The 27,883-nt window shown below is 35.3% G+C and overlaps 3 protein-coding genes across 9 annotated transcripts; all 3 read left to right on the plus strand.

The window, feature by feature from the left end:
- The first annotated feature begins 1,199 nt into the window (after window positions 1–1,199).
- On the plus strand, window positions 1,200–5,432 carry LOC132188032 (Shugoshin C terminus). 6 transcript variants are annotated; one of them, XM_088517503.1, is made up of 16 exons: window positions 1,200–1,325; window positions 1,861–2,027; window positions 2,116–2,153; window positions 2,256–2,364; window positions 2,485–2,508; window positions 2,608–2,676; window positions 2,767–2,808; window positions 2,905–3,007; window positions 3,091–3,148; window positions 3,260–3,397; window positions 3,515–3,672; window positions 3,756–3,813; window positions 3,925–4,062; window positions 4,180–4,317; window positions 4,447–4,731; window positions 5,078–5,432. In XM_088517503.1, exons 1-16 carry the CDS (start codon window positions 1,280–1,282, stop codon window positions 5,091–5,093), a joined length of 1,587 nt encoding a protein of 528 aa, XP_088373629.1. In that variant the 5' UTR covers window positions 1,200–1,279; the 3' UTR covers window positions 5,094–5,432. The 6 variants fall into 6 exon arrangements, with proteins under 6 accessions (XP_088373629.1, XP_088373632.1, XP_088373631.1 ...); XM_088517506.1 differs by lacking the exon at window positions 2,767–2,808; XM_088517505.1 differs by lacking the exon at window positions 2,485–2,508.
- A 4,865-nt stretch (window positions 5,433–10,297) lies between these two features.
- Window positions 10,298–11,382, plus strand: LOC132188503 (uncharacterized). The gene is made up of 2 exons (XM_059602979.2): window positions 10,298–10,371; window positions 10,460–11,382. The coding sequence occupies exons 1-2, from the start codon at window positions 10,321–10,323 to the stop codon at window positions 11,096–11,098; spliced, it is 690 nt and encodes a 229-aa protein (XP_059458962.1). The 5' UTR covers window positions 10,298–10,320; the 3' UTR covers window positions 11,099–11,382.
- A 1,954-nt stretch (window positions 11,383–13,336) lies between these two features.
- On the plus strand, window positions 13,337–27,011 carry LDA (limit dextrinase). 2 transcript variants are annotated; one of them, XM_059601761.2, is made up of 28 exons: window positions 13,337–13,656; window positions 14,376–14,517; window positions 14,630–14,682; window positions 14,835–14,943; window positions 15,518–15,654; window positions 15,743–15,942; window positions 16,105–16,254; window positions 16,734–16,794; window positions 17,394–17,514; window positions 17,858–17,948; window positions 18,038–18,131; window positions 18,290–18,385; window positions 18,536–18,676; window positions 18,893–18,943; window positions 19,357–19,427; window positions 19,573–19,665; window positions 20,101–20,191; window positions 20,750–20,821; window positions 21,060–21,116; window positions 22,438–22,506; window positions 22,927–22,983; window positions 23,060–23,134; window positions 24,389–24,477; window positions 24,743–24,820; window positions 25,128–25,266; window positions 25,359–25,468; window positions 25,553–25,652; window positions 26,458–27,011. In XM_059601761.2, exons 1-28 carry the CDS (start codon window positions 13,408–13,410, stop codon window positions 26,566–26,568), a joined length of 2,907 nt encoding a protein of 968 aa, XP_059457744.2. In that variant the 5' UTR covers window positions 13,337–13,407; the 3' UTR covers window positions 26,569–27,011. The 2 variants fall into 2 exon arrangements, with proteins under 2 accessions (XP_059457744.2, XP_088373916.1); XM_088517790.1 differs by lacking the exons at window positions 13,337–13,656; window positions 14,376–14,517; window positions 14,630–14,682; window positions 14,835–14,943 and having other exon boundaries at window positions 15,564–15,654; window positions 15,743–15,988.
- Window positions 27,012–27,883: the final 872 nt, after the last annotated feature.

Raw genomic sequence — 27,883 nt, forward strand, 5'->3', positions numbered from 1 at the left:
CAAGACTTATGTGGCTTATTGTGGGGTACTCTCACTTATCTTAATGGATCACCTTGAATTCCAATCATGCACGTTCATGGATTTTCAAGACCAAATATTTGGATTTTTGTTTTTTGCTCTGCCCCACTCATATGGCATCTAATTAATTCTAGCTATGACAATTTAATCCGAATATTAAACCGAAAGGTGAGTGTGATGTGGCATGTTCATAAGGAGAGTGTGACGTGGCATTTGTCGGTTTCTTTTTTTTTTTTTTTTTAAATTTGGATGAAAGTTGAGTGCATGAACTTATTTATTTATTATTATTTTTTTTTTCCGAAAAGAGAAATGTTAAGGGTACCAAATATTTTATTAATAGAATCTTACTAAACTGATGTATAGCTCATTCATCGGAGATATATAACGGGTACCAAATCTTTTACTAAGAGAATTTTTTACTGATGTGTAACGGGTACCATTATCAATGAATGAGCTATACATCAATTTGGTAAGACTCTCTTGGTAAAAACTTTGGTACGCATAGCATTTATCTGATGGAAAACTTCACTTAACCCCCCTAAACTTAAAAAACTATCTATTTATTGTATCTATCTTTCAATTTTTTCAATTTCACCTCTCCCTTACGATTTTCCGTTAAATCTGGTCAAAATTTTCAAATATTATTTTTTTTCTTCAAATATTGAGGCATGAATATTTTGACTAATTTTGTTAAATCCTGACCGACACTAAAATTCTAGCAATTTTTTTTTTTATCACTTTATATCTCAGCTAGTTTTCAAATGCAATAACATTTTTTTTCAAAAAATTTGTAATGCCTCTAATGGAGAGCATTCAAACCATACCTCGTGGGCTCTATCAATGATGAAGCCCAATAGGCAGGGAAGTAGAAGATTCCGTCCCACCGTTTACATAGCCCACTCCGCCCAATTACTTCCTCTAAGTACTCTTACCCGCCACGGATGGAAGCAGCTAAACCCCATACACCGACCTTTATCTCTGCCACGCGTCCGTCTATCGGAATTCGGACATCAGATTCAACCGACACAATTGTCCCTTGCACAAATTCCACTGACGGCCCGTAACTCTATCCATTTTAAGGTTTTAAACAGGCTCGGACACGCCTCGGAAAGCCGTTGGGGTTCTCCATACCTTCAATCTCATTTACCCTTTTACCCTTCATTTTCTATTTCCCTCTTTTTCCCTCCTCAGATTCAATTTTGATTTCCCTCGCAGAGAGAGAGAGAGAGAGAGAATTAGGGTTTCTAGCTTGGACTCCACCATGGACGGTGCTTTCGTCCTCGGTTCAGAAAATTGCGTTGCTGGAGGTAACGAAGACATTGTTACCCTAATTCTTTCTTTTCTTTCTTGATGTTTCCAAACCCAAACATTGTGGTGTTCTCAGTAGAGAATTACATGATATAGGTTTTTGCTTATTGTGTTTGATCTTCATTTTTCGATTAGCTTTTAGGTTCCTAGGGTTAGAGTCTGTTCAAGTATGACTGGGAAATGTGCTGCCGGTTGGGTTTCTGGGGTTAGGGCTTGCTTTATTTGATGAAGCATTCGGCACCCATAGACGTTGCTAGCGTTAGGATGCCATAGAAATGACATGGAAATTTGGTATGGAGTTGAGGTCTGTTTGGTTGCTGAGAAAATGCGGGAAGAAACACAAAATCAAAATGGACTTTTTCGTAGTTCCACGTACTACAGCTATTTGGTTCAATTTAGATGAGTCATTGACTGTTCATGAGGTTCACTATATTGTTGATGGGTCTTTTTACCTCGATTTTCTTGGCCCAATTAAGGGCTTAGGTTTCTGTGTGTGCTTGGATTTTTCAATTAATAAGAATAAGTGGGTGGCAGATGATAAGACAAAAGGAGTGGTAAAGGGATCCAAAATTGGAAGTGCACAGCGAAGGAGGCTCGCTGACATAAGCAACTTGCAGCAGAGGCCTAAAATGGTAAACCAAGAAGCAAAGCAGCTGCCCATTTCGCTTTCAACTAAGGAGTATGTTGAAAAGCTACAGAAGGTATATTTATAGCGGTTTCCTAATTTGTCTTCTTCATATCTATGTGGTCAGTTTAACTTACTAGTGTACTTCTGAATCTGGTTTTCAGGAAAACATGACATTGATGAAGATTCTTGCAGAAAGAAAGTATCCTGCATGATCAATTTGTTTATCAATATATGTATTTTATTGCATTGGTTTTTGTGACATGGCTCTGGCCTTTCTTCTTTCCTTAGCGTTGGTTGACAGTAAAATTATTGAATTGAGCGGAATTGAATTACAGAAGCTGAGAATCAATTTGCAGAAAATGCAGCAACAGAATTCGCAACTTGCCCAAGCAAACAGCCAGATGTTGGCGGTACCAATTCTATTAATAATCAGTTTTCCATTATTATTAAAACATGTGGTGAATTTTTTAGAGACTTCTGATTCGAGTATTGATGCCTTGGTTGAACTGACCTTTCTTTTAATGTTGCAGGAACTTAATTTAGGTAAAGATAGGGTAAGTTAAATGGTGTTGCAAGAAAGTGATACGCTTGATGCATTCATTCTGTATGTATATAATATGTGAATTAACAGCCGTGTTTTTGTTCCATTTCAGCTAAAAGCACTTCACCATGAGCTTGGATGCAAAAATGGCTTACTTAACACAAGAAAACTGGACTTGGAGGTCAGTTTAACCAGTTTCAATGTTAATCAGTTGCATTTAATGTCATCAGAGTAGAATGCAATGTTTACATATAGTTTTCTTGTTTTCAAGGTCAAAGCAAAAAGGTTAAGATGTAAAAATACAGGAAATGAGGTGCCTATGCAAATTACCTAGTAATTCTTAACAAAGTTAAAAACTAATCCTGCTGTGTCTCATATTTTATTTACTTCTTTTCTTCACTGCTTTAAGGTAGGTACATCCAAGTGCAGTGAGGCAGGGGAATCCTCTCAAGCAGATAAGGTGGACTATAAACCTTGTCATACCAACAAGAGACGGCAATCAAAAAATCAATGTAATTAGCATACTTGGCATTTCATTTGAAGATTTAAATCTGTTTACCATATCAGCTTATTTTCATTTATGATTTGCATGCAGCTTTGGGCCCCACCACTGCTGAGCCAGTTCATGCCAAAGAGAATGTTGAAAATAAGAGGTTTGTTTATGCATGTTGCTCTGTGTGAGATTGTAGTCAAAGTTTGGTATGGATTTTTACAAATGTTCCAGAGAATTGAAGGATCCTTACATGTATTTGATGTTCCTATAGACGTTGTTTGAGAAGACAATCTGCAAGATTTAAACCTGAAGAATCAGAACCAACTGAAGACTTGTTAGAGATAGATAAAGCTTCAGGCTCTACCATTGTTAAATTAGTCCATACTAAAGAACATGTTGACAAGAAGAGGTTTGTCTGTCCTTGTTTAATTACTTGGTATGAGATTTTAGTCAATATTTCCTATGGATTTTTATAAATGATCTAGAGAACTAAAGGATCCTTACATGTACTTTGATGTTCCAACAGACGTTGTTCAAGAAGGCAATCTGCAAGATTTAAATCCAAAGAACCAGAACCAATTGAAGATTTGTTTGAGTGCAATGAGGCAGAGGAATCCACTCAAGTGGATAAGGGGGACTATAAACCTTGTAATACCAATAGGAGACGGCAATCCGAAAATCAATGTAATTGGCATCCTAGGCATTTCATTTGAAAATTTAAATCTGTTTACCATATCAGCTTATTTTCTTTTATGATTTCCATTCAGCTTTGGGCCCCACCGTTGCTGAACCAGTTCATGCCAAAGAGAATGTTGAAAATAAGAGGTTAGTTTATGCATGTTGCTCTGTGTGAGATTGCAGTCAAAGTTTGGTATGGATTTTTACAAATGTTCCAGAGAATTGAAGGATCCTTACATGTATTTGATGTTCCTATAGACGTTGTTTGAGAAGACAATCTGCAAGATTTAAACCTGAAGAATCAGAACCAACTGAAGACTTGTTAGAGATAGATAAAGCTTCAGGCTCTACCATTGTTAAATTAGTCCATACTAAAGAACATGTTGACAAGAAGAGGTTTGTCTGTCCTTGTTTAATTGCTTGGTATGAGATTTTAGTCAATATTTCATATGGATTTTTATAAATGATCAAGAGAACTAAAGGATCCTTGCATGTACTTTGATGTTCCAACAGACAACATTCAAGAAGGCAATCTGCAAGGTTTAAATCCGAAGAACCAGGACCAATTGAAGATTTGTTTGAGATAGATAAGGCTTTGGGCCCTACCACTCTTAAACCAGTCCATGCTATAGAGAGTATTGGCAATAAGAGGTTTGTCTATGCATGTTTCATTGTTCTTCGTAGGTTAATGTATCCTATGGATGCTTACAAATAATCTTGAGAATAAACTATCCTTAGATGTAATTGACCAATTTCTGTTTCTTACTGGTTGTTTGAAAGGCAATCTGCAAGGTTAAAATCTGAAGAGCCAGAGCAATGTGAAGACTTCTTTGTGGTACATGATGCCAAATTTCCCATCTCTCCTCAAATTGATGATTTGGTGCATGAAACTGGTCAAATGGCGCCAGCATTGTCAATAAAAAGAGAAGATGAGGGAAATACTGCTCTTAGTGTAGAAGCTCAAGAAATTCGAAGATCATCTGTTGGAAGGCCTTTACGTCGAGCAGCTGAGAAGATTCAGTCCTACAAGGAAATTCCAATCAATTTCAAGATGCGTCGAGTGGAGTGAGTTAATTCTTTTCCAAATTTGTCCTCCATTTTGTTGAGTGCTTCCTGCCATATTTTGTGCTGCCTTGTGATATTATTGTTTCTTGCACCTTGTGTTTTAAAAACTTTCTTTCTCTGGATACATGCCCCCTAACTCACTGTAAATTTTTTATTTTCTTGTATAATCATCTTCAGAAGATAACTAAGCATGCACCAAAATTGACTCGGTTTAGTTCATTGAATTGTATCTGAAACAGACTAAACATAAAGATTTGCATGTTGATCTGCTCAGTGTTATTCTTGTTTTTTTATTTTTTTATTTTTGATTATATTGACTTGTGTTTTCTCTAATTCAATGAACTAGCTGTTCCTTAAAGTAGCAAGAGATGGCTTGTGAATCTAGTGGTTGATAACTCTAAAATTGTGGCTAATGGATGGTTGGTTCTTCTAAGAGGAGCAACTGGGAGTTTCAATGTCAGAAGATGGAGTTGCAAAGGGCACAATCCAAATTAAAAAAGAAAATAAAATAGTGCAACAAAGTGCTGGAATTTCTTTTGGAATTGGGTTTAGTGTAATGAGCAATGCCGCACATACCGGTTACACATATTGGTTAAGTTCATTGAGTGATGTGATAATGTTTATTAGCTCAATGGATGGATGTGGGCAATGCATGTAATGGTCTCTCCATGACACAAATGGTATATACAGAAATGTTCACAAGTTAACAAATTTGCTTATGCGTTGCATTTAAACTAGTTTACTAATAGATTTCATCATACATAAGCATGCTTGATAAATGCTAATGCTAATCGAGTCCCATTTTGTGATTCCTGAAATCATTAGATAAAAAAAGGGGATAAATATCTATTTAGTCCCTGTGGTTTACTATTTTATCAAAAAGCTCCTCCAATTTTTAAAAGTGATAAATTTTGTTGGCATGTTTTTCATGTTTATTAAAATGGACCTTCCATCAACTATTTAAAACAATAACGGAATTTTTGTCACGTTTAAAAAGTCAAGACCCATAAAATTGGTGATGGGAGAAATCTCTTCCATGGGTTGGGTGGTGGAGTTCCTTGGAGACTCATCACCACCCTATAGAGGGGATTTTTCCTCACTGCTACCTTTTGTTAAAAAAAAAAAAAAAAGATTTTGAGGGGACGTTGATATGGCAAGAATGTATGCGTGGCAATATTCTACAGATTTTACTTGGTTTTTTTGTAAACGTGGCAAAAATTCCGTTACTTTTTTAGGTGGTGGGGGGACGAAATGACAATTTTGATAAGAAAGCTCCTACTATTAAGTAACACCCCTTTTGTTGCCTTCAATTATTATACGACACATTATCAATTTAAGAAAAATATAAAAAATAAAAGTGAAAACAATCACACCAAATCAGAGAAAAAAAAAAAACTTGTAGCCGACAAGACCTAGGCTAGACTCATGTGTGGGTCTTGTTGGCGATGAACGCCTCAAACTCCGCCGGCCACCTGCCTTGAAACCCGTTTCTAATACCCAAAAACCCATTTTTAATGCTTCATAACCTTTTTTTAATGCCTCAAAACTCATTTTTGAATTCAAAATTAAAAAGTAGAGATAAAAAGTTAACCCTTTAAAGATTTTATGACCCTAAAATCTAGTGTATTTTGGTCTAACTTATTTTTGTACATTTTTTATGTTTTTGCTTATATATCTGTTATTGATTGAAGGATATAAAAGAGGTGTTATCAGGATAGTCCTGATAAAAAAGTTTTCTCTTTTGATAAATATAAAAAGAAATGTTGACCAAATTTATCACATTAAAATCAAGGAACTTTTTTAAAAAGTGGTAAACCACAAGGATCAATCAAATAACTATTAACCCCTTAACAAATCAAAAAAAAAAAAGAAAAAAAAAAAGAAGAAATCAAATGTGGTTTGCAAACTATTAAAATGACAAATGAATACAAATTCCCAAAATGAAAAACTGGGCGTAAAATTAAGAAATAAAAAAAGAATTTTCCAGTTGCATGCCATTTTCAAATTGGGCCGTTATGATCATTGACAATTTAATCCATTAAGTCAATAAAGCTTTTAACCCTTCATAATATATATATTATATATACATATTTTACTTTCTTTTTTTCTTGCCATTATCCAATCAATACTCTTCCCTCCTCCTTAACCTGTGGGTCCGGCAACTATCTTCCCCCACCCTCACATGCAGAGGAAAAGAAGCTGAAAAGATCGATTTAACACCATGTGTCACTCCATCTTAAAGCTCCAAACCGCGTTTGTGCACGAAGTACGAACAAAGCAAGAAAAGAAAATATGTTATTATAAATTAATAACAGTTAAGAGATGTAATATCAAAGTTTTTAATAGTATTATATGAATGACTTCTCGTGTGAAATACTATGTTCTAAAAGATAATCTTATGGTTATGGGCTAATAGATGAAAATGGTGATGGTTATCCATGTGGGTCTACAGCGTGGATGATCACATGCAACTTTTGAAGTAATTACATATAAAATAGTTATGGTCTTTTTTATCTAACATATTATTATATAATATTAATGTGATAGTCCCAACCAAGAGTTGATTAAGATTGTCACAGCATTGTGGGATAAAATTATAATTTCTAGCATTGCTATATCTCATCCCATGATGTTGATTTAAGGCCACCTCGAAGAAAATAAACCTTCTATCAGGTCCATCTGCAAAAGTAATATTTTACAGCATCCAATAAAATGTATACACATCAGCTAGTTACACCTAATAAAATAGGAACAAAAACATTGAATTTTTTCTTTCTCTCACACTTTCTCTTATTCTCTGGTTCATCTTCACATAAAATTTTATTTCCTCTTCTCTTTCTCTCCCACCATTCACCCACCACATCCATAGTAGCCGCAGCAGTAACATTTACGGCTGGGTCATGGTAAGCGGCAACCCTCTCCAGCGGATCCCTTTAGGGTGATAGAATCCATAAAAGGGTTAACCTTCCTCTTTTAGGTTTTAATTTAGAATCTAAAAACGAGTTTTGAGGTATTAGAAATTGATTTTGAGATTGAGTTTGGCAGAAAAGTGGCCGGAGAGGGTGACTCACGGCTGGAACATGGGTCACTGCCAGACCCACGATGTGGGTTCGGCGAGACCCACGGCGTAGGTCGGCCTAGGTTTGGCATGGGTCTCGCCCACGCCCTGGGTCTAGTTGGACCCACGGCATGGGTCTGGCCGACTAGGGTTTTTTTTTTTTTTTTTTTTTTTTTTGGTGATTTGATTTGGTATGGTTATTCTCACTTTTATTTTTTGCATTTTTCTTAAATTAATTATGTGTCACGAGGTAATTGGAGGCCGCAAAATTGGTGTTATTAGGATTGACCTGATAGTAGGAGCTATATATATAGGGAAATGCTAGGTGTTCTTCTAGTGTTTTTCTAGTGTCCTCCCAACTATGACGTGACTTTTAAAATCACCGTTCAATTTGAGATTATCATTATTGACTTTTAATCTATTGATAATTTTAAAAGGTACATCAAAGTTGGGAGAACTCTAGAAAAACACTTAGTTACACTTAGTAGTATTTCTAATATATATATATATATATATATATATATATATATAATGTGAGAGGCGCCACATAAAGATGGATGATGATGGATGATGAGGCGCAGGGATTTCTCTGAGTTGGATGGACCCACGCGCAAACGCATGGCTAGCTGGACAAGTTTTCCGATTTGAATGGGTCAATTTGGCCGCCGTTTTTCCTTTTTCCCTCTAAATGGATTCCTCTGTCTTCCAAAAGGGCTCCCTCACGACCCTACCATTATCTCCTTTTTGCCATTTTTTGCTCAAGATTTTTCGGTTCTGCTTCCTTTTCTGACTCGTAAAATATGATTCCAATATGAAAGAGAAAGGTGCGGTGCGGTGCGGTGCGTGCATGCAGCAGGCAGACACTCTCTCGATTGTGATGGGCATATCTTGCATGTTTCATTTATCATCTGTTTTGTAAGTAAAAATGAAGCAAAGTCCAATTATTTGTAAACAATTTTCCTTTCCTTTTGAATATTCTTAAAGTTACAGTCGGATTACTTTATCTTTATGGGTGCTCTGGTCCATATATTGCCCAGAAAACATGATTCTTGGCCTGATTATATAAATGATTCAAAATAAAACCTTGTGGCTCCTTATACTATGTCCCACTTTGCGAAGGAATGAATAACGATGTAGGGCTCGTTTGCTACTACTTTTTGATTGTGATGTGACGTAAACGTGAAAATAATATTGAATGTTTTGTTAATACTTTTGCTAAAAAAACAGAAAAATAATAGTAAAAAGGATTAACAAACGAACCGGAAAGCTTTTAAGCGTTAATTTTCTTCACTTAGTTAAAGAAAAAAAAGGCATGAAGGCTACGATCTCCTTATGTACGACAAAAACATGCTACGTACTTATACTTTTACATTACAGCTATCTTGTCTATCACATTTTTCTTTTTAGGGGTCAAAAAGAAACACTCAGCATACGCTCTCAAAAGAAAAGAAAAAAGAAGAAGGGTATTTGGATAAGATGGCTTTAATCATTCATCAAATTGGACTTTCTCCTTTAGTTTGACCAATCGAGGATATGTTTCCAACACTAATCTTATATTAGCATTGGTTTTAACATGTTTATAATTCCATTTTTGCCCTCTCCTTGTCCCAGCACCAACGTTTGAACCCTTGATTTGACCTTTGTTGTCGATGGACAAACTCTGCCAACGTGCTAAACTTGGACCAAAACATGTTGCGCCATATATATATATATATATATAGTCTATTGTGTTGGTGCTTTTGCTAATTAAGATCCTTAATATATATATATATATATATATATATATATATGTATTCTTGAGTAAATTCCTTCGCAAGAAGACGTGTTTTAATGGTGCGACAAAATAAAGTACCATTTATTTTTTGATAGATTTTTGAAAGTTCAAAAGTGAAGATCTGATTTAGACCCCAATTGGCAATCAATCAATCAACTATCAAATCAATAACCACAAATAACAATACCAAATCACAATATGCAGAAAAATAAATAACACAGAGATTTGACCTAAACAAAATATATGAATTAGCTGCACAGGACATTGGAACAAAATACATGTTAAGCTTGGATGTTTTTTTCATTAACTTTTGATATGCTTAAGGAGACAAATCAAGCCCTGATCAGTTCAGCAAAACGCCAACACCTTCGAATTTTACTTTTTTACATTCACACGTGCAAGAGCACATATATACCATCAGCAGGTGTTTGTACCAAAAAGGTGCAATATGAAAAGGAACTATCTTCACTTTTACTGCAGATTCACACATTCCTCCCCTCACCAGTTTGGTCTTGTTCACACAACCCAAAATGCATAAAGATTTATGCACTCAGAAATTCTACACTTTCAGCCTTTTTTGTTTTTTTCCAACCTCAACAAAAAAAAAAAAAAAAAAAAAACAAAGGAAAGAAAAAATGGTGGGGTTAAAAGGAAAGTAAACAGCAACAAAGTGCTTCAATTCTATAAAAAGTAAAGAAACCAGACATAAACCCCCCCAAGCCTTCCACCTCTGCTTGGGTTCAGACCACTGCAAGAAATGGAGGATCAATGCAGTCCTATTAGCTGGGATGTCTGCTACAATGAAGAGGTAACACATTCTTTAAGTCCTTCCTTTTCTCTGTTTTGTGATTCTGCTGTGTTTTGGGAGTAATTAATAAGAGTAGTGAAATTGGCAGGGGATGGAAGAGATAAGACATTCTCTCTTGTACACGACCTTCGAGCTAGAGACAACACTTGTTGCTGCTAAGGAGGAGATTACAAGAAGAGAATATGAAATGATCCGTCTCAAAGACCTTTTGAGCAGGACCATCAAAGAGAGAGATGAAGCACAGACAAGATGTCAGAGGCTAATGTTGGAGAAACTCATGCTTGGAAAACAACTGCAGCAAAAGCAGCAGCAACTACAAGAACAACTACAGCAAAAGCAGCAACAGCAGCAGCAGCAGCAGCAACTACAGCAAGAAGCTGCATCAAACAATGAAGATGAATCAAAAGGCACTGAGCATTTTGCCTGCTCTGACTGCCATGAACACATCATTGCATCTCCGGGAACAGACCCAATTTCACAACCATTGCCAGAAGCCGCCTTGAAATTACTTGCCGAGAAGCCGCTGCCGGAAAAAGGGAAGCTTCTGCAGGCAGTGGTGGAAGCTGGACCACTCCTGCAAACCCTCCTCCTGGCTGGACCACTTCCTCAATGGCAGCACCCACCTCCCCAACTTAACTCCGTTGAGATTCCACCGGTGGCCATTTCTTCCCCTACACCACGCCTTAGCTTAAAGGGTTGTTTTAGTAACCAGTCTAATGCTCTGTAATAGCTCTGCTTTTTCTCCCTAAAAACACTATTTAGTAGAGCACTGCTATATAACTGTCGTACAACTAGAACGACATGGTAGTAAAAATCAACCCTTGATATTTTTTACAAGCCCTTACTAATCCAACGGTTGATTTTCACTACCACGTCATTCTATTTACTTGGGTCGTATAACAGTCTGCTAAAGAAGACCAAGTTGGGAAAGATTGCTCTCCATTTGACCAACACCTACCATTCTTTGAAATGGATGGTTCAGATTTTGTACACAATTATGTCTTAGAAATGAAAATCCTAACTTGTTCTTGTTCTTGTTCTTCTTGTTTTTTTTATTCCTTGGTATGTAACTACAGTAATTGTATACGCCTCTGCAAATATATTGGGGGGGTGATATTGGCAACTTTTAGAAGATAGTATAATATAATAAAAGAGAGCGATGGTTGTGCTCATGTGATTTCATCTTTGCTTTTTCTTTTATGTTATAATAAAGCAGAATAATGATGGAAAGTATGACCAAGAAGAAAATCAATCATAAATCTTCCCGGGGATTTTCCTTTCCATGAAGCATTACCGGCAATTCACGTTTAGTGTCTGCCACTAAAACTTGATCCAATTAGATTTCAGAATCATAACTAATGAGTTGAACTGGATTCATACCTCCACATCAAAAACTTGATCACCCAGCAAAGAAAGGCAGCCGCTTGATCTTATGGACGAATGAAGATCGTTTCACATGATGCTGAGGGTTGTGGTCTTTGATTGATGTTGACCATTAATGCAACAAGTCAAATGGAAAGGATGTTGCGGTGGTTTAGCCATTTTCATGCAACGCACATGCTCGTGAGTATAGAGGTTTACCAATATGGCCCCACTCCACACCCTTTCGCGGGAACATTGTCTTAGACTTCTGCCCAAGCTAGCCTAGCTATCTGTGTGGTTTTGCTGATAAGACTACTTATAACCACCGGGCTTCAACATATAATAGGGTGAGAGCTTGACTCTCAAAATGAGAATTCTCGATTCGATTAAAATTAGTTGTATTGGGTTTCACTGATATTTTAATGGAGTTGGGTCAAGTTATAACTCAATCAGATTTAAAAAAATACTTATAGTTTCTACCATCTAGGCATCTTCTGTATAGCTCTAAGTGAACATGTGCTACTATGATTACGTCTAAATAGAATAATTATAATTGGACTCTCCCGACTGCCTAAATGAAGGCCTATGCATCAAATGACAAAGAATGTTGTTCGGATTAATTACTCATTGCCTTAGAAACTAGCACTCTATTTGCACTTAAAAATTATAATTCACTGCAACTCGGTTTTTCGTATTACCTTGTGTCAAATTTGGCCTTAAAAAAATGCGTTTGCATCATGTGCTGATGTGCATCTCATGTGTGACAATTTCCATTTCAAATTAATGGCTAAATATGACCTAGGGTGCTACTCAGAATAAAATAGTAGTTCCGAAAAATGAGTTGTAGTGAATCATAGATTATGGGTGTGAGTCTAAATACGGTGTTAATTAGTTTGGGGAATAAAGTGTAATTTTTTCTAATGTTTGAAAGGTATTTTGACGGTGTAGTCCTTATATCAAAAAGCTATTGAATCACAAGGTTTTGTGTAGGATATTAGTTGAGCCCAATTTCCACATTAGGCCTTTATATTTCTCCAGCTATCAAAGGAAGCCTAGAAGGAACAGTGTGGGACTCAAAGAAGCACAAAGGAAGGCCCAATCTCCATATTTAGGCTGTTAAATATGGCAATTGGCAAGTGTTGGAGACACAATCTAGAACAAGTAAAAGCATGATCAAGATTATCTTGACTACATTTTGGATTGGCCCACAGGATTATTTGCTAAATATCCCAGAGGATGCTAATTAATCACAGGGTTGTACGTACACTATTAGTTGAAGAATCCAGAGAGGAAAAATATGAAAATCAGCTTTTAAAAAAATCAGTTTAAAAATCTATTAACTAATATTTAGTAGATTTTTATATAATTGTTATATAACTAAATAGCAACATAACTTCATAATGAAAGTTGTATAAATTCTCATACTTATTAAATTTACATGAAAAATACTGTTTAATAAACTGTTATATAATTAGAATGATATAATAATAATTTAATTTTTCTTTTTTACAAGTTATTATTAATTCAAAAACGGATTTTCACGTGCAAAGTAAGCGATCGGAAGATTCGGAAGTATACTTATAGTTCTCTTCGAGAAATCATATCGTCTGAGCAAGTGATATCAAAAGGCAGAGAGTAAAATAGTTCTTTGTCTCTGCAGAAAGCCCAAGAAAAATGTTTCTTTCTTTGGCATCATCTGGACCACTACTGACTGCGTCTCTTCTATCATCACCAACTCCGACTTCAACGTCCAACGGTAACTTCCTTCCTCCTCGCCCCGCCACGTGTCCATCTTCTCCTCCGCTACGACGCCGTGTCGTTCCCCTTCCTTCCCGCCATCCCAGACCATTGCGCACACGACCCCTTATCTTTTCCTCTTCCTCCGCCATGTCCGTCGAGGAGTCCACTTCTACTACTTCCCAGGTTTGTTCTCTGACTTCAAGATTTGGGTCACTTTCGATTTCGAGCAGTGTTGCGCAAAGCTCTCTACTTGCTTTCGAAGCACCAACTGCATCAAATTTTAGCTCTTGGCAGCCAAAAAATATTTTCTTCCTTAAATGATCGCCAAACAGTGCCTTGGGTTCTTCTTCTGCTGGGGGAAGTTTTCTTTAATCATTGTGAATAGTATAATTGGAGTGAGAAAGCAATGCATTTTTTGAACAGAAAGAAGGACAAGATGACATGTTTGAGATTTTTAGTATTTAACAAAATGGTGTACATGCAACCTTTGCAATAGTTCAACAATTTGTTCTATTAATGATAATGTTTATAGAGAAATCCATTATGCCATTTTATTAATGCCCATTTATCACCAAAATATCCGTGAGCCTGCATATAAGTTGACACGATTTGGGTCAATCTCACATTTGAGTTTCTGTAGATTTTTGATGATTGGGTTCGATTATGCTAGGAACTGGGAAAACGTAGGTTTTAAATAGATGAAGAAATAAGTGGTTTGATTTTCCTTGTAATTTTTCGGTTAGCATTATCTATACAGATGGAGGTTTGGTCTCCTTGATGTGGAATATTCACGGTATTGTTTCATATAGGTGTCTATTTTTTTATTTTTTTCATTAAGTCTTTGTCTTGAGTTGATTTTATGCTAATATATCAGCTTATGATTTGCTTTAATTGTCGATCAGCTGCGGGATAGTTTGTTATACTCGAGAGCATACTGGGTCAGTAAATCCACAATTGCCTGGAATGTGGATGTTGGAGATGGTTCCTGCCACTTATTCGCTAGTAAAACCGCTTCTTTATCTTTTACAGATGATGGAGTTCAAGGTAGAAACTCTACTAGCTACTTCCTTCACATCATGGTGACTTGAATTTGTGATTTTTTTTTTTTTTTGTAAGTGAATACAATTGAAATTTGACTAGATTTTCATGCTAACAGGCGAGGATGTCAAAATTAATCTTGAAGAGGACAGTTGTGTGCTTCCAGCAAATGTAACACATTAGTCATTAGTAGAAATATGCTCCAATAGTTATTGACGATCTCTTTGTTGTTTGATTACAAGTGGCATTGTATTGGTGGTTCATGTAATGGAGCTGAAGGACTACTAATAACAGACTTGTTCCTCTCATCGTAATTTTTTTAGGTGATCAAAAAGTTTCCTCATATCAGAGATTACAAAGCTTTCAAAGTGCCTCCTGCTTTGGATGCCAAACCTCTCCTCAAATGCCAGTTAGCAGTTGCTACTCTCAATTGTAAGCATTCTGTTGTGTTTGTTTCTTACTTGCTCATTCATGAATAATGGTCTACATGTAAATTCAGTAAGTGATATAAAATCCTTAGTATGCCTCTTAAAGCATATATTTAGATATAGGATCTCATTTCAAGGATCAATCTATTTAACAAATTTACTTGTCTTCTATATAACATAATAAAAAGTGACTTATGGTGTGTTTTAACTGTAGATATAACTTATGACATGTTTAAGTAAAGTAATTTTTTTTTTCTTATAAAAAAACAGTACCAGCTGCTCTTTATTTTTCTTCATTCATTTTGTTTGAAATGGCATTACCTATTGGGTTCTATGTAGTATCATGAGCATGAAATGAAGTTGGTGACACACACACACACATGCTTATATACACACACCCACATGCACGCATAGAGTTATATATGTATGTATGTTAATCAGTAAATTTGTAATAGACTTGAATCAACATAACACTTCTATTGCAATCACTTGTACTGTACTAGTGTCTATTTTTTTTTTGATAAGTAACTTTACTAGTGTCTATTTATGTATGTATCCTTTGTATCTTTCTCTTACAGCTGATGGGAAATGCACGAATGCTACTGGTTTGCAGTTACCTGGTGTCCTTGATGAATTATTCTCGTATAATGGTCCACTTGGTGCAGTTTACTTAGAAGAATCTGTGTCACTTAACCTCTGGGCTCCTACTGCTCAAGTATATATATTCTAATTATTCTTTAGTTTAACCATTTTTATTCTCAAATTTGGTCACTGTTTCTGTTAATATTAATTTGTCAAGACAGGCGGTACATGCTTGCATTTATAGGGATCCGTCAGGCGGGGATCCCCTGGAAATTGTCCAGCTCGAGGAGGTTAATGGTGCTTGGAGTACTAAAGGACCAAAAAGATGGGAAGGCTGTTATTATGTCTATGAAGTATCTGTGTACCATCCTAGCACCTTGCGAATTGAGAAATGCTATGCAAATGATCCATATGCTAGAGGGTATGCTGGTTGTGTCAATTAGCCAACAATTACTAATATTGCTAAGGTGTCTCTACATTCTAAAGTTACACTGGATTACAATCTACCAATACATATTTACATATGTATGTAAGCATACATACAAGTGTGCGGTTCCCATGATGTTCTTATTTGTTAAAGCAGGCTCTCATCAGATGGCAGGCGGACATTTTTGGTCAACCTTGATGCTGATACAGTAAAACCTGAAGGATGGGACAATTTGGCAAATGAGAAACCCAATATACTTTCTTTCTCTGACATAAGTATATATGAATTGCATATAAGGGACTTCAGGTACAAACTCAATTCTTATTGTGCCTGTAACTTTCTCGTGGCTTATCTTCACTTTTTTCTTAGTCAAAAGCAACTTCTTGAAAAAGATAAGAGATCAACATATTATAGATTTCCTTGTTAGTATTTAAATAGTCTGTGAAGTTTTTGAGTAAGCAGAAGTCTGGTCTCCAAGTTTTATTACTTTCAAACTCCCTTACGAAGCCTGCTTGTTCTATCATTTATTTTGTTTTCTCATTGCAACATAATTATCTGTTCTTTATGTTTGCCCTTGCTTTTCTTTTGATATGACAACTCTATAAGAGATATCTTTCATGCTACCATATCCAAATAACATCTGAGAATTCTAATTCAGGCTTACCTGCTAGAGACACGTTTGAATTAATAGGTCTTGTCACTGTTTTCTTGTTTTTATCATTTTTTTGGTTTTTCATAAGTTCTGTAGGTTTTTGTTCTGCTGATATTCTGTGTGGCTATTGCAGTGCCAATGACCATACTGTGCATCCTGAACTTCGTGGTGGTTATCTGGCTTTCACTTTGCAGGTGTTTATGTTCTTTCAGTTCCACTTATTGACAAAGTTGTTCTTTAAAAAATAAAAAGATCTTTAATTTAATCACCTTTTACTTATTAAAGAAAAAAGGATCTTTCCACTTTTCTATGGCATAACAAGTGTTGTCCTTGCATTACTTTATCAAAACAAATGTTGTCCTTGCACTTAAACATGTACTTTCAGATCTGATATTGTTAGATTGCCTTTGTTTCTGTTTTCCTGGATAAGCTTCTTTTTTTCCCCTGATTGGTCTTCATAGTTGATGTAGCAAAAAGGTATTGAAAAGTTCCACAATTGTTGTGCCTGAAACAATATTTCAGGTGGTTGGCTTGCAATGATAATAGCAGTTTAATTGCCGACACTGGAAAAACGTTTATGCTTCTGGCACAAGGGATGTGGTCTTTTCCAACATGGTTTTCAGGATCTTCTTTACCAAAGACATTGATTAGAGCCTAAAAAGCTGAAGATAAAAAATAAGTTTGAGAGGATTGGAATTATACATAAGCGTACTCACTTAATTGCAAGTGGCTTTTAAATAGATGTAAGACAACTGACTATGTATTATCTAATTGTAAGATATATTTCTTGAAGGATTCATTAGGTGTGCTCCATCTGAAGAAATTATCAAATTCTGGTATCACTCATATCCATCTATTGCCAACCTTCCAATTTGCTGGTGTTGATGATGAGAAGGAGAACTGGAAGTGTGTGGGTAAGATTGTTTCTTTGTTCAACCTCTGATTCTTAAACTTTTCCCCTTTCTCCCTTAATAAAGCAAAGTGCACTATGAGAACAAATGGATACTTTCACTTGCTGATGCTGTTTTAAATTGTTAATTGTCACAACTTTAATTGTTATAATGGTTCAGTTTTGGCCTAGTCAATTCTTTGGCACCATCTAAAGAGTTAATTGGCCGTTATTTCATGGCAAATTGATTGACTTGAAACTCCACTCTTTCTCTTTCAAAACTCAAACTAAATTTATTGTTTGCCCTCAAATTATCTTGATTGTTACCTGGCGGCATTGTTCATCAATATACTATTAGGCTTTTGCAGACACCAAGATGCTGGAAAAATTACCATCTGATTCAGTTGAGCAACAAGCTCTAATTACCGCAATCCAAAATGATGATGGATATAACTGGGGGTAAGCTCCTGAGACTGATTTGGAAAACATTATCAGGTTTATTTACAGTTCTTTGTGTTTATGTCATGTTTGCTCTTTGTCTTCCATAGGTACAATCCTGTTCTTTGGGGGGTGCCCAAAGGAAGTTATGCAAGTAACCCAAACGGTCCATGCCGTATAATTGAGTTTAGAAAGATGATTCAAGTATGGATTTTGTGTTTTCTTCCACTGAGTAGCATGGATCTTGTGTTTGTTTTATGTTGTGATGTGCAGAATACATATTTGGGTTTCAGTAATGTCTGTAGTCAACTTAAGTGATGCTTCATGGCTTTGTTTCTTAAAATAAATTATATTCATTATAGGCACTTAACCGTATCGGCCTTCGCATTGTATTGGATGTTGTTTACAATCACTTGCATGGAAGTGGGCCCTTTGATGAGAATTCTGTCCTTGATAAGGTGATTATCCATGATTAATGTCTCATATCAACCTGTAGTTTCTGGATAGTTGTATAAGTTATGATTATAAAATTCCGTTGTATATGTTAGTAATATCTTGTCTAATGTATCTTATTTTTCCTCAAAGTTTAACATAATGTTTCTCTCTAGATTGTTCCAGGTTACTATCTGAGAAGGAACACCGATGGCTTTATTGAGAATAGTACATGTGTGAATAACACTGCCAGTGAGCATGTTATGGTTGAACGTCTGATTCTTGATGATCTTCTTCACTGGGCAATCCATCATAAGGTGATTGTGAATGGCGTTATAGTGTCTTAAGTACCTCAACTTTGTCTCTGATACTTAAATATAATTAGAAAGCTTTTGCTTTCTATGTTAAATTGGTGTATTGTTGGCTTAAAGCAGATTCATAACTTTAACTCATTTTTTGCAGTATGCTTTAAGATTTGAACCATGGAATCTATAAATTGTTGATAAATAGTTATATGACTTTTTTTTCTTCAGGTTGATGGGTTCCGGTTTGATCTCATGGGTCATATAATGAAAAGTACGATGGTACGTGATTGTCTTTTTGACTTTTTGTTTTGTGATTATTCATAAAATTACAAAAGATATCTAGGTTCAATTCTCTGTGGTGACATGTGAGAACTATAAAAGATCCTGTGAATTTAATTACTAACACATATGTTCTAGTTGTCATACTTGAGGGCTTCATGAAATCGCTTGGTTGGAGATAATGCAACTGCACCAACTAATCTATGGACGGATATAAGTTGGCTATGCCAATTACTTGGTAGTTAAAATTGTATAATGTGTTTCCGTGTTACAATATGTATCCATTCCTATGTAAATGATAAAAAAGATCATAGTTAACATGATTTGGGATGTCTCAACCAATTTAGCATGGTGCAATGAGCAAATGTACAAGAGCAATGCAACTATAAGATAATTTGTTGATCTATGTTTAGGTGAAAGCAAAGGATGCACTCCAGAGTCTAACAAAGGAAAGGGATGGGGTTGATGGTTCGAGTATCTATATGTAAGTTTCCAGTAACAAAAGTTATTTTCCTTCTTTATGGTTTGATGATTACTGCACTGGGAGTTCCTTGTGAACCATTTTTTCCCCTTTAATACTTTATGATGAGATTTATATTATGTAGTACATACCCTGTTGCTTTTCTCAGATATGGTGAAGGATGGGACTTTGGTGAAGTTGCCAAAAATGGACGTGGGGTAAATGCATCGCAGTTTAATCTTTGTGGAACTGGAATTGGGAGGTAATATTTGTTTTTTCGTATCATATATTCTTTCCTTACTGTGTCAAAACAAATCTGACTCGTGATTTAGCTATAAAATAGGTCTATTGTTATAATCAACTTTACATGGTTGGCTTGCTGAAAATTATCAACATTTGCTCTTTCAGATTGATTCGTAATTATTGGCAATATCTCTCCTCGCTAAAAAAGAGTGAAAAATATAAGTGTATTTTGCTTGAAACCTCAAGCCTGGGTGCAATGGTGTCTACTCATATATGAATAGTGTAGAAACTATATACTTTTTGATTGTTGGTTAGTATTATGTCACCAATGCCTAAACTTGTGTCCTTTTTTAATCTAGGAAGCAGATCATCTTGTCATCAATTCAGTCTCAAATTTTTTATTCATTATGCATTAGGCATTCAATTTTCATGAGTTATTTGGAATTTAATTCAGCTTTAATGATCGAATTCGGGATGCAATGCTTGGTGGATCTCCGTTTGGCCATCCTCTTCAGCAAGGATTTGTGACTGGTCTGTTGTTGCAGGTAGTCAATAATGTCTTTTATGCAAAGGTGTTGTATTTGATTTCTTTAATGGTTGTACTGTCTTGCAGTATTTCTTCTTTTGGAGAAAAATTTGCTACATTTTAGATTGTGGTAGCCTTCTGAATTAAATTTTCAAATGATTTATACCTTCTCATTAACACGAAAATATGCACTACCAGTGATGATCGAGAGAATTTATTGAATGAGCTGAAGGAATATGTTTATTCTGCAGTAGGCTTTTTAAATGTTTGGTTGATTTCATGTGAGGAACATTTTTTTTATAAGTAGTAATCATGTTTTATTAAAAGCGTAAGGTGCCCCTAAGTACGCAGGATATATTCTAATATATCCCTCTTTCTGCATCTATTATTATCTTCTTCCAACTTCATGGCTTGCCTGCATTTTCTTTGGCCATTGACTAATGATTCCATGTTATGGTTATTGAAGGTGTTGTGACGTCTGTTGCTAGAGGTTGACTGTTGCAAGAGAAAAGTTTTTTCTTATGCAATTTCTGAGAAATATATATGTTTATTATGCTACTCGTTGGTTTTTCTGCAGCCTAATAAACATGATCATGGTACAGAAGCTGTTGCAGAACGCATGCTTGCTGTGGCAAAGGATCAAATCCAGGTTAATTATTTGATGCATTCTTGAATATAATAGTGTTTGAGTAGATGGTTTTTGAAGCTCAAATGCCGGTCTAGCATCATGGCATTTATATTTTGCTTAGTTTATGTGATATCAATCATGAAAATATGAGGCAACGGGTGCACAATTCTTACTCTGAAAGTGTCAGTCAAGTCTTCCTAAAAAATGTTTTTCTTTTTCTTGGATTTAATTTTAACTAGAGTATTTTCTCTTTATTCAGGTAGGCATGGCTGCAAATTTGAGGGATTTTGTGCTAACTAATTGTGATGGAAAAGAGGTATATGATAGTTTGATGCAGCTGTGTTCTGTCGTCTATTATTTGGAAGTGTACTTTTTATCTAAATTCTTGGTTTAGGATCCATTTGTTTTGATGTAAAACATTTTTTGATGTAAACTAAAACATTTTTTTCGGAAAAATTACTGATTTTCCAATGTTTGGCTGTTACTCATATTTTCCACTATTTGGTTTGCACTGAAAAATGTGAAATTATTAACATTCAAATATTTGGTGGGGTGGATTTGGCTGGGATTGGTGCTGGCGGGAGATGGGGTGGTCTCTAGGATGTACCGACAGTGTGGCTGTTCGCCCAAAGGGGGTGTTTGAAGAGAGGAGTTGTGGATGGAAAATGTTTTACGCCTTAAAACAAATGTAAATCATTTCATGGAAAATAATGCTGTGTTTTAAATTTGACCGAAAATGTTTTTCAGTTGATCAAGTTTTCCAAACGTGGCCAAACACCTGAAAATACTTAAAACATTTTATATTAAAAGAAACATTGCCTTAATGCAGCTTTTATTTACTTAACACATGAATTTGAAAGATATTGTTTCTCTATGTCTATCTGGAATCTGTATTTCAATATTTTTTGATAGAGAGATGTGCCTATCTGCTTATAACTTGTAGAATAATTCTTTTAACTTGCAAGTAAATATTATGCCAATCCTTTTCTTGTTTGGGCTTTAATGTTTATATATACAAAGACATATGGCATATTTGTGAATGCAATCACAAATTCACAATGTTTTGAATGGCTGAGAACCAAATGCATGAAATGTACAAGTTTGCAGAATTAGAAAATTAATTTAAATGATTAAGTCCACCATTTCCTATCAGTTAATGCTTTTGTGATAAATGGTGGTTTAACATAGTATCAAAACAGAGGTAATGAGTTCAAAGTGTAACTCTTGTTGAGGAGGAGTTTGAACCCATACATAGAGAGTATTAGAAAATTAATTTAAATAATTAAAGCCCATCATTTCGTATAAGCTTAAGCTTTGGGATAAATGATGATTTAATATACAAAACATGAGCTTTGACAACCTTTGTAATAATGCGAGAAAAGCAAAACAAATTTCTGCTTGCAATTTGCCTGTTCTTCTTTAGTATATCCATGTGCACAGACATACACATAAACGCGCACAGATACAAACTCAAATTTGTCAAGCCTAACTAATTATGGTCAGTAATAATTTACTGCCTTAGCATAGTAACTTTATAGTATAAACTAAATGTTTTAAGAGGATTTATTGCTGCACAACGATGCTATTACTTAGCATGACCATAACATTCAATGCTGATGATCTGCTATTCTGCTCAGGTAAAAGGATCAGAAATATTAACTTATGATGGGGCATCTGTTGCATATGCCTTGTGTCCCACAGAAACAGTAAGTATCTTATTTGTATACATATTTTGTTTCTTTTAATTTTATACCAATCATTGCCAGTTTGGATGTGCTTATAATTGTAATTATATGTATGATGTGAGTGACATACTTGTGAAGTGTCACTCGTATTTCTTTGTTGGTGTTGTATTTCATGAAAAACCTGCCATCGTTCTTTCTCAAAGAATGTTGATCTATCATGGGTTCTTGCTTTCTGGAATATTTTGTTAGTTCTTTTGTTGTGTCAGAAATATTAAGCCGAGGTCTCAGATACTTTAAGATTTTGATAGAAAATCACTGCAAAGCGGTCAATTTATTGATTACATAAGGGGTATTTCTGTAATAGATTGCCAGATATCATTGTTACTGCTGGCCTACACCACTTGGTTGATTGACACTTTTAACTATTTTTCTATTTTGAAGGTTAATTATGTTTCTGCTCATGACAATGAGACCCTATTTGACATTGTGGGTTTGAAGGTATGCTCAACACTTCTTACAATGTTTTGCATTATTTTGACTATGGATTGTTCTGATCTTTGTCCTTTACTTGTAGACTCCGATAGAAATTTCTATAGACGAGAGATGCAGGATAAATCATTTGGCAACAAGTGTAATAGCACTGTCACAGGTTTCAACCATTCCTAAAAGTTGAATAGTGATGATCTTATAATTTATTTTCGCCTTTTCGGGGTTAACTAAAATTTAACCCCCTATAACTACCATCCTTTTCACAATGCCCCACACCCCCAATCTATTATTTGGATTGCAATGTCCTTTCTGCAATCAAAAATGACAAAAGTATCCTATGTAAGATTTAAAAAAATAAAATAAAAAATAAAAAAACCCAAAATACCCTTCATTTTGTCATTGCAAAAAGGATGGTAGTTAGGGAGGGGTAAATGTAGTTTCTCCTTATTTTCTTATTTGTTTGATACAACTGCATGACCATAGCATTTAAAATAGATGTAGTTCACAGCTTGTTGAGACTTATGAAGTGATGGATGAACTTTATCCCTTTAATTTTGTAGACAAAAATCCTTATTGATTGGTAAATAAGAACATTTAGAGCATAAATAGATTATGACATGGCCGATGAACTGGGGGCATAAATTGATTTTTATAAGCGAATTTCACTGGGGGCATAAATTGATTATTGGGAAAAATGTACTTTTTTTAGACAATAATAGATTGTAAACCATTTTTTGTAAATTCTGCTCTACTCTTAGTCATTGTTATAGTTTATGCGTTGAAGAGTGGAACATGTTCTTATGTTGTGCGGTGAATAAAGGGGCAACCCATTATATGGGTAGGTCCGGGAGCTATCTTCCTTGAGCATGATCTGTTTACAATTAGACTAACAACTATAATGGATCACCCTTGAGTTTACCAATTTGTTCGTAGTCATCCCAAAGGGATTAGCCAAACCTATCATCACTTTCTTTCTCTTTTTTTACAATATTATTGACACTAAATAACATTATATGACACTTTTTTTTTTTTTTTAAATGATAATGGGTTTTAGATGTAGGTTAGGTGAGTGTGGAACACAAAGTTGAATTCAACCTATTCATGAGGAGATTGTACTGGATTACTTTTGTTCTGGATTTTTTAGAGCAAGTCATGCTAGAAGGATCAAAGCTATGTGTGGTTAGGGGAGGAGATGCGGGAAAGGAGAGAGTAGGTAGAATGAATGCTCTTAACGTGCGCATTCAAAAACCACTTTTGACACATTTTTCATTGAGTGACCTATCTGTTCTTTCCCTAATGGTCCACCAAATCACAGAGCCTTCATATGTTATAATGTTTAGTAGTAATGCCATGGGCAATAATTCATTATTTCTGATGTACTTGCTAACTGCCAGTGCTAATCATCTTTTCGTAGGGAATACCATTTTTCCACTCTGGTGATGAGATGCTTCGCTCAAAATCTCTCGATCGTGATTCGTACAATTCTGGCGATTGGTTCAACAGGTCCACTGTATTCTTGTGCTCAAGTTGCTTTCTTACAGTGATTGCTATCTAAGATATCAAAGAGCCTTTGTTGCTTTTGAGCTAAAATGCATATCTGATTCTCTTCATGAAAATACAACAAGAGTAACAACTTGGGATTTTTCTGTGGTTGTTATTGGACCGCCCTTTTGTCTTGGTAGTCTTGGTACTGCTTGTGGATCTGTGCCCAAAGTAAAATGTCTGAGTGTTACGTCAAATTTGATGTTTGCTTTTTCATGCTTTTCAGGCTTGATTTTACATATAATTCTAACAATTGGGGTGTTGGGCTTCCTCCAAAAGAGAAAAATGAGAAGAACTGGCCACTGTAAGCATTTACTTTATCTCTGATCATGTTTGATACCGTATTTACTTCTATGCTGTCCTAAAGGAAAGAACATATTTAATTCAGTTAGGTCACAGTTAGAGTAGCTTTTTATGATGACCATTTCTTAGAACCTGTTTGGATCACAGCAGTCATCCAAATTGAGATTCCAACTCAGCACCTTTTGATATCTTGTTATTATTCTGATGCATAGAACTGTTGCTGAGAGTTTATTGGTATTATTCTGTCCTTTGTAACATCTGCTCTAATATTTATAGTGATAATCTTGGGCCTGTATTTCCTCTTGCAGTATTAAACCAAGATTGACAGATCCCTCCTTCAATGCTCAGCAAGGTCACATTCTTGCTGCTGTGGAAAATTTTTCAAACCTGTTGTGTATTAGATATTCTTCACCGCTTTTCCGTTTGAGGACCGCAAATGCTATCCAGGTGATATGTCCTATCTTTTCAGGCAAGGGTATGTTTCCACGAACCAATGAAACTCCCTAGTTCTAGAGTTGTAATATGTCATATCTTTTCAGGAAAGGGTACATTTCCACAACACTGGACCATCATGGATCCCCGGTGTGATAGTGATGAGCATTGAAGATGGTTATGAAGGTATCCCAGGGTTATCCCAACTGGATTCCACGTGAGTATAAGTAAATTGTGGTTTTCTTTTCTGGTGTGAATAATATAACTCAAAGAAGTCGCGGTTGCCCTTTGTTCTTTGCAGCTACTCATACATTGTGGTTGTCGTCAATACATGTCCGACCGAGGTGTCATTTGCTTGCCCTGTGCTGCGGGCAAGAACTCTTAAATTGCATCCTGTTCAGGTAATCATATATTTCTAGACTTGGAAGTACAAGGGTATGCTCGTCTAATGTTGAGACAGCGTAGCTTCCAGATAGCTTTCCATTTAATATCCTAACTGTTAAATCACCAGTTGTCCCAAAAGCTTAAGCTGATAGGAAGGGGTAAATTTAATCACTTAATCATTAGTTTAACACTCTCCCTCACGTGTGGGCTCAAACCCCCTTTTAATAGGTGAGATCCAACACGTGGAATATTTCATTTTAATGGGGGGTAAATTGACGGAGTTAAGGTTCGATCTCAGAACCTTTTGGCTCTGATACCATGTTAAATCACTGACTTCCAAACAAATTTCTGGAAGGGGCATGTAATGCCTGCTTTAGGAAGGCATAAGAAAGGCTATTATGGAGATTAAAAAAGGATTAACTGGCTAAAGTTATATATAATTCCTTTTACTTATCAAAAAAAAAAAAAAACTAGCTAAAGTTGATGCCAGAGCACTATATTTTCTTCACCACAGCATAAAAATTTGTAATTGTTCAAACACCCAGTTTAGACTCATTGCTATATTTTTGTTTCCTAGAACTTCTAAACAATTTTGAGCATCGAGGTTTTCTAGAATAGCATACCAAAGCCATAAGAAGATTGAATAATGTTAAAAACTATATTTTTGTCTCATAATGCTGACGTGGTAGTCCCGGAGCGGTATGTCATGGTCACATCTTTTAACTTTCTTCCAAATGCACCTTACCCTATCTATTCATTTAGAACTTTTTAACATTCCTTACAATATATTAATGGCAATGCTATATTGGAAACTTGGTGCAGCTTATTTCTACTGATGAAGTAGTCAAGAGCTCAACATATGAACCATCCTCTGGGTGCTTCACTGTGCCCCCGAGGACAACAGCTGTGTTTGTTGAGCCTCGAGAGTTTTGAGCAGCTGTGCTGTCAGACGTGGTTGATCACCATGCATTTCATCTTGAGGGAAGTGTTGGCGCCATCATCAGCCAGTAATCTGGGGAGACTTTCCAGCTAAGTACATCAGGAGTTCATTGTAACTTCAATGCCACCAAACGTGAGATGAATCTGAAAATATGTACTCTTATTTAAATCTGTTCTCAAGGAGAGTGAGGCATACCAAGCAATGTTTTGGTTGGATTTATGGAACCTTTGTTTGTCAAGTATTTGACCAATATAATCTTTTGAAAATAGTGCTGTAGATAGTAACAAGCACTAGAGATTAGGAAGTATAATTAATAGTCCAACCTTTCTTTTTGAAGGGAAATTGTACGAAATGTTCTTGAATTTTTTCCCCCATGACAAATAAGGGCATGATTTCTAATTTTGATAATTAAAGGTCCATTATGTGGTTATCACTATTAAGTAATCACATCTGTATTTGCATACACATCATGCGTTTACCAGCAGCTATCCACGCATTTATTGTTGTTATTTAATTGCTATCCGCATATCAAATAATAGGCCTATTTGACTATTTTAGTCTTTTAGGCCTTCTTTGGGTCTCAATTAGCGCATATTTTAAACTATTTTGAAAATATTTTGAGCCCCTTTTTAGTGTTATTTTTTTTCTATTTAAGCTTTAGTGTTTTAGATTAAATGTATATATTGGTTCCAGCTTAAAAATAACAAAGAAAATACAGACACTATAATGAGTTCATCCAGAAAATAAAAACATACAAATTGTGTTTGTTAAGGATTTTGCTTCGATACTGTAGCAAAAATTGATTGATATATATATATTGTTTTGTAGTGATTGATGTGATGTAAAAAGTAAGAGAATATTAAAAAAAATGAAAAAAAAAAAAATTAGATGAATAGTATCGAATCAAAATCGTTTAGCAAACGGGGCCGAAGTGTAGTTAGTGAATTTGTTTATATATATAAAGAGAAATGTTACATTTTCCAAAAACATTTCCCTAAAAATTGGTTTCCAAAGTGATGTGTCACCATCTCATGAGATGATGACACAGAGAAATGTTCGAGCATCTATTATCATCCTTCTCCATACATTTTTTTTTTCCTTAAATCAACCATTGAATCCACTTTCGCTTAAGTGGGTTTTACAAATCTAATGGTTAATTTTATTTTTTATTTTTAAAAGGGAGAATGATGAAAGTAGATGCTTTAACATTTCTTTTTCTCAAAATAATAGATCTCACGAGATTCTATTTTTCATATATAAAGGGTATGATCCTACATTCATATACCTTAAAACAGTTATCTATATAGG

This window comes from Corylus avellana, chromosome 6 (assembly GCF_965113065.1).
Source record: "Corylus avellana chromosome 6, dhCorAvel1.hap1.2, whole genome shotgun sequence".
NCBI lineage: Eukaryota > Viridiplantae > Streptophyta > Magnoliopsida > Fagales > Betulaceae > Corylus > Corylus avellana.

Coding starts and splice junctions, on each gene's coding strand:
- LOC132188032 (XM_088517503.1), top strand. CDS start 1,280: ATGGACGGTGCTTTCGTCCTCGGTTCAGAAAATTGCGTTGCTGGAG. Junction 2,154..2,255: donor AAGATTCTTGCAGAAAGAAA/GTATCCTGCATG, acceptor GTTGGTTGACAG/TAAAATTATTGAATTGAGCG. Junction 3,814..3,924: donor GAGAATGTTGAAAATAAGAG/GTTAGTTTATGC, acceptor ATGTTCCTATAG/ACGTTGTTTGAGAAGACAAT.
- LDA (XM_059601761.2), top strand. CDS start 13,408: ATGTTTCTTTCTTTGGCATCATCTGGACCACTACTGACTGCGTCTCTT. Junction 17,949..18,037: donor GATGATGGATATAACTGGGG/GTAAGCTCCTGA, acceptor TGTCTTCCATAG/GTACAATCCTGTTCTTTGGG. Junction 20,192..20,749: donor TGACTGGTCTGTTGTTGCAG/GTAGTCAATAAT, acceptor GTTTTTCTGCAG/CCTAATAAACATGATCATGG.
- LOC132188503 (XM_059602979.2), top strand. CDS start 10,321: ATGGAGGATCAATGCAGTCCTATTAGCTGGGATGTCTGCTACAATGAA. Junction 10,372..10,459: donor ATGTCTGCTACAATGAAGAG/GTAACACATTCT, acceptor TGAAATTGGCAG/GGGATGGAAGAGATAAGACA.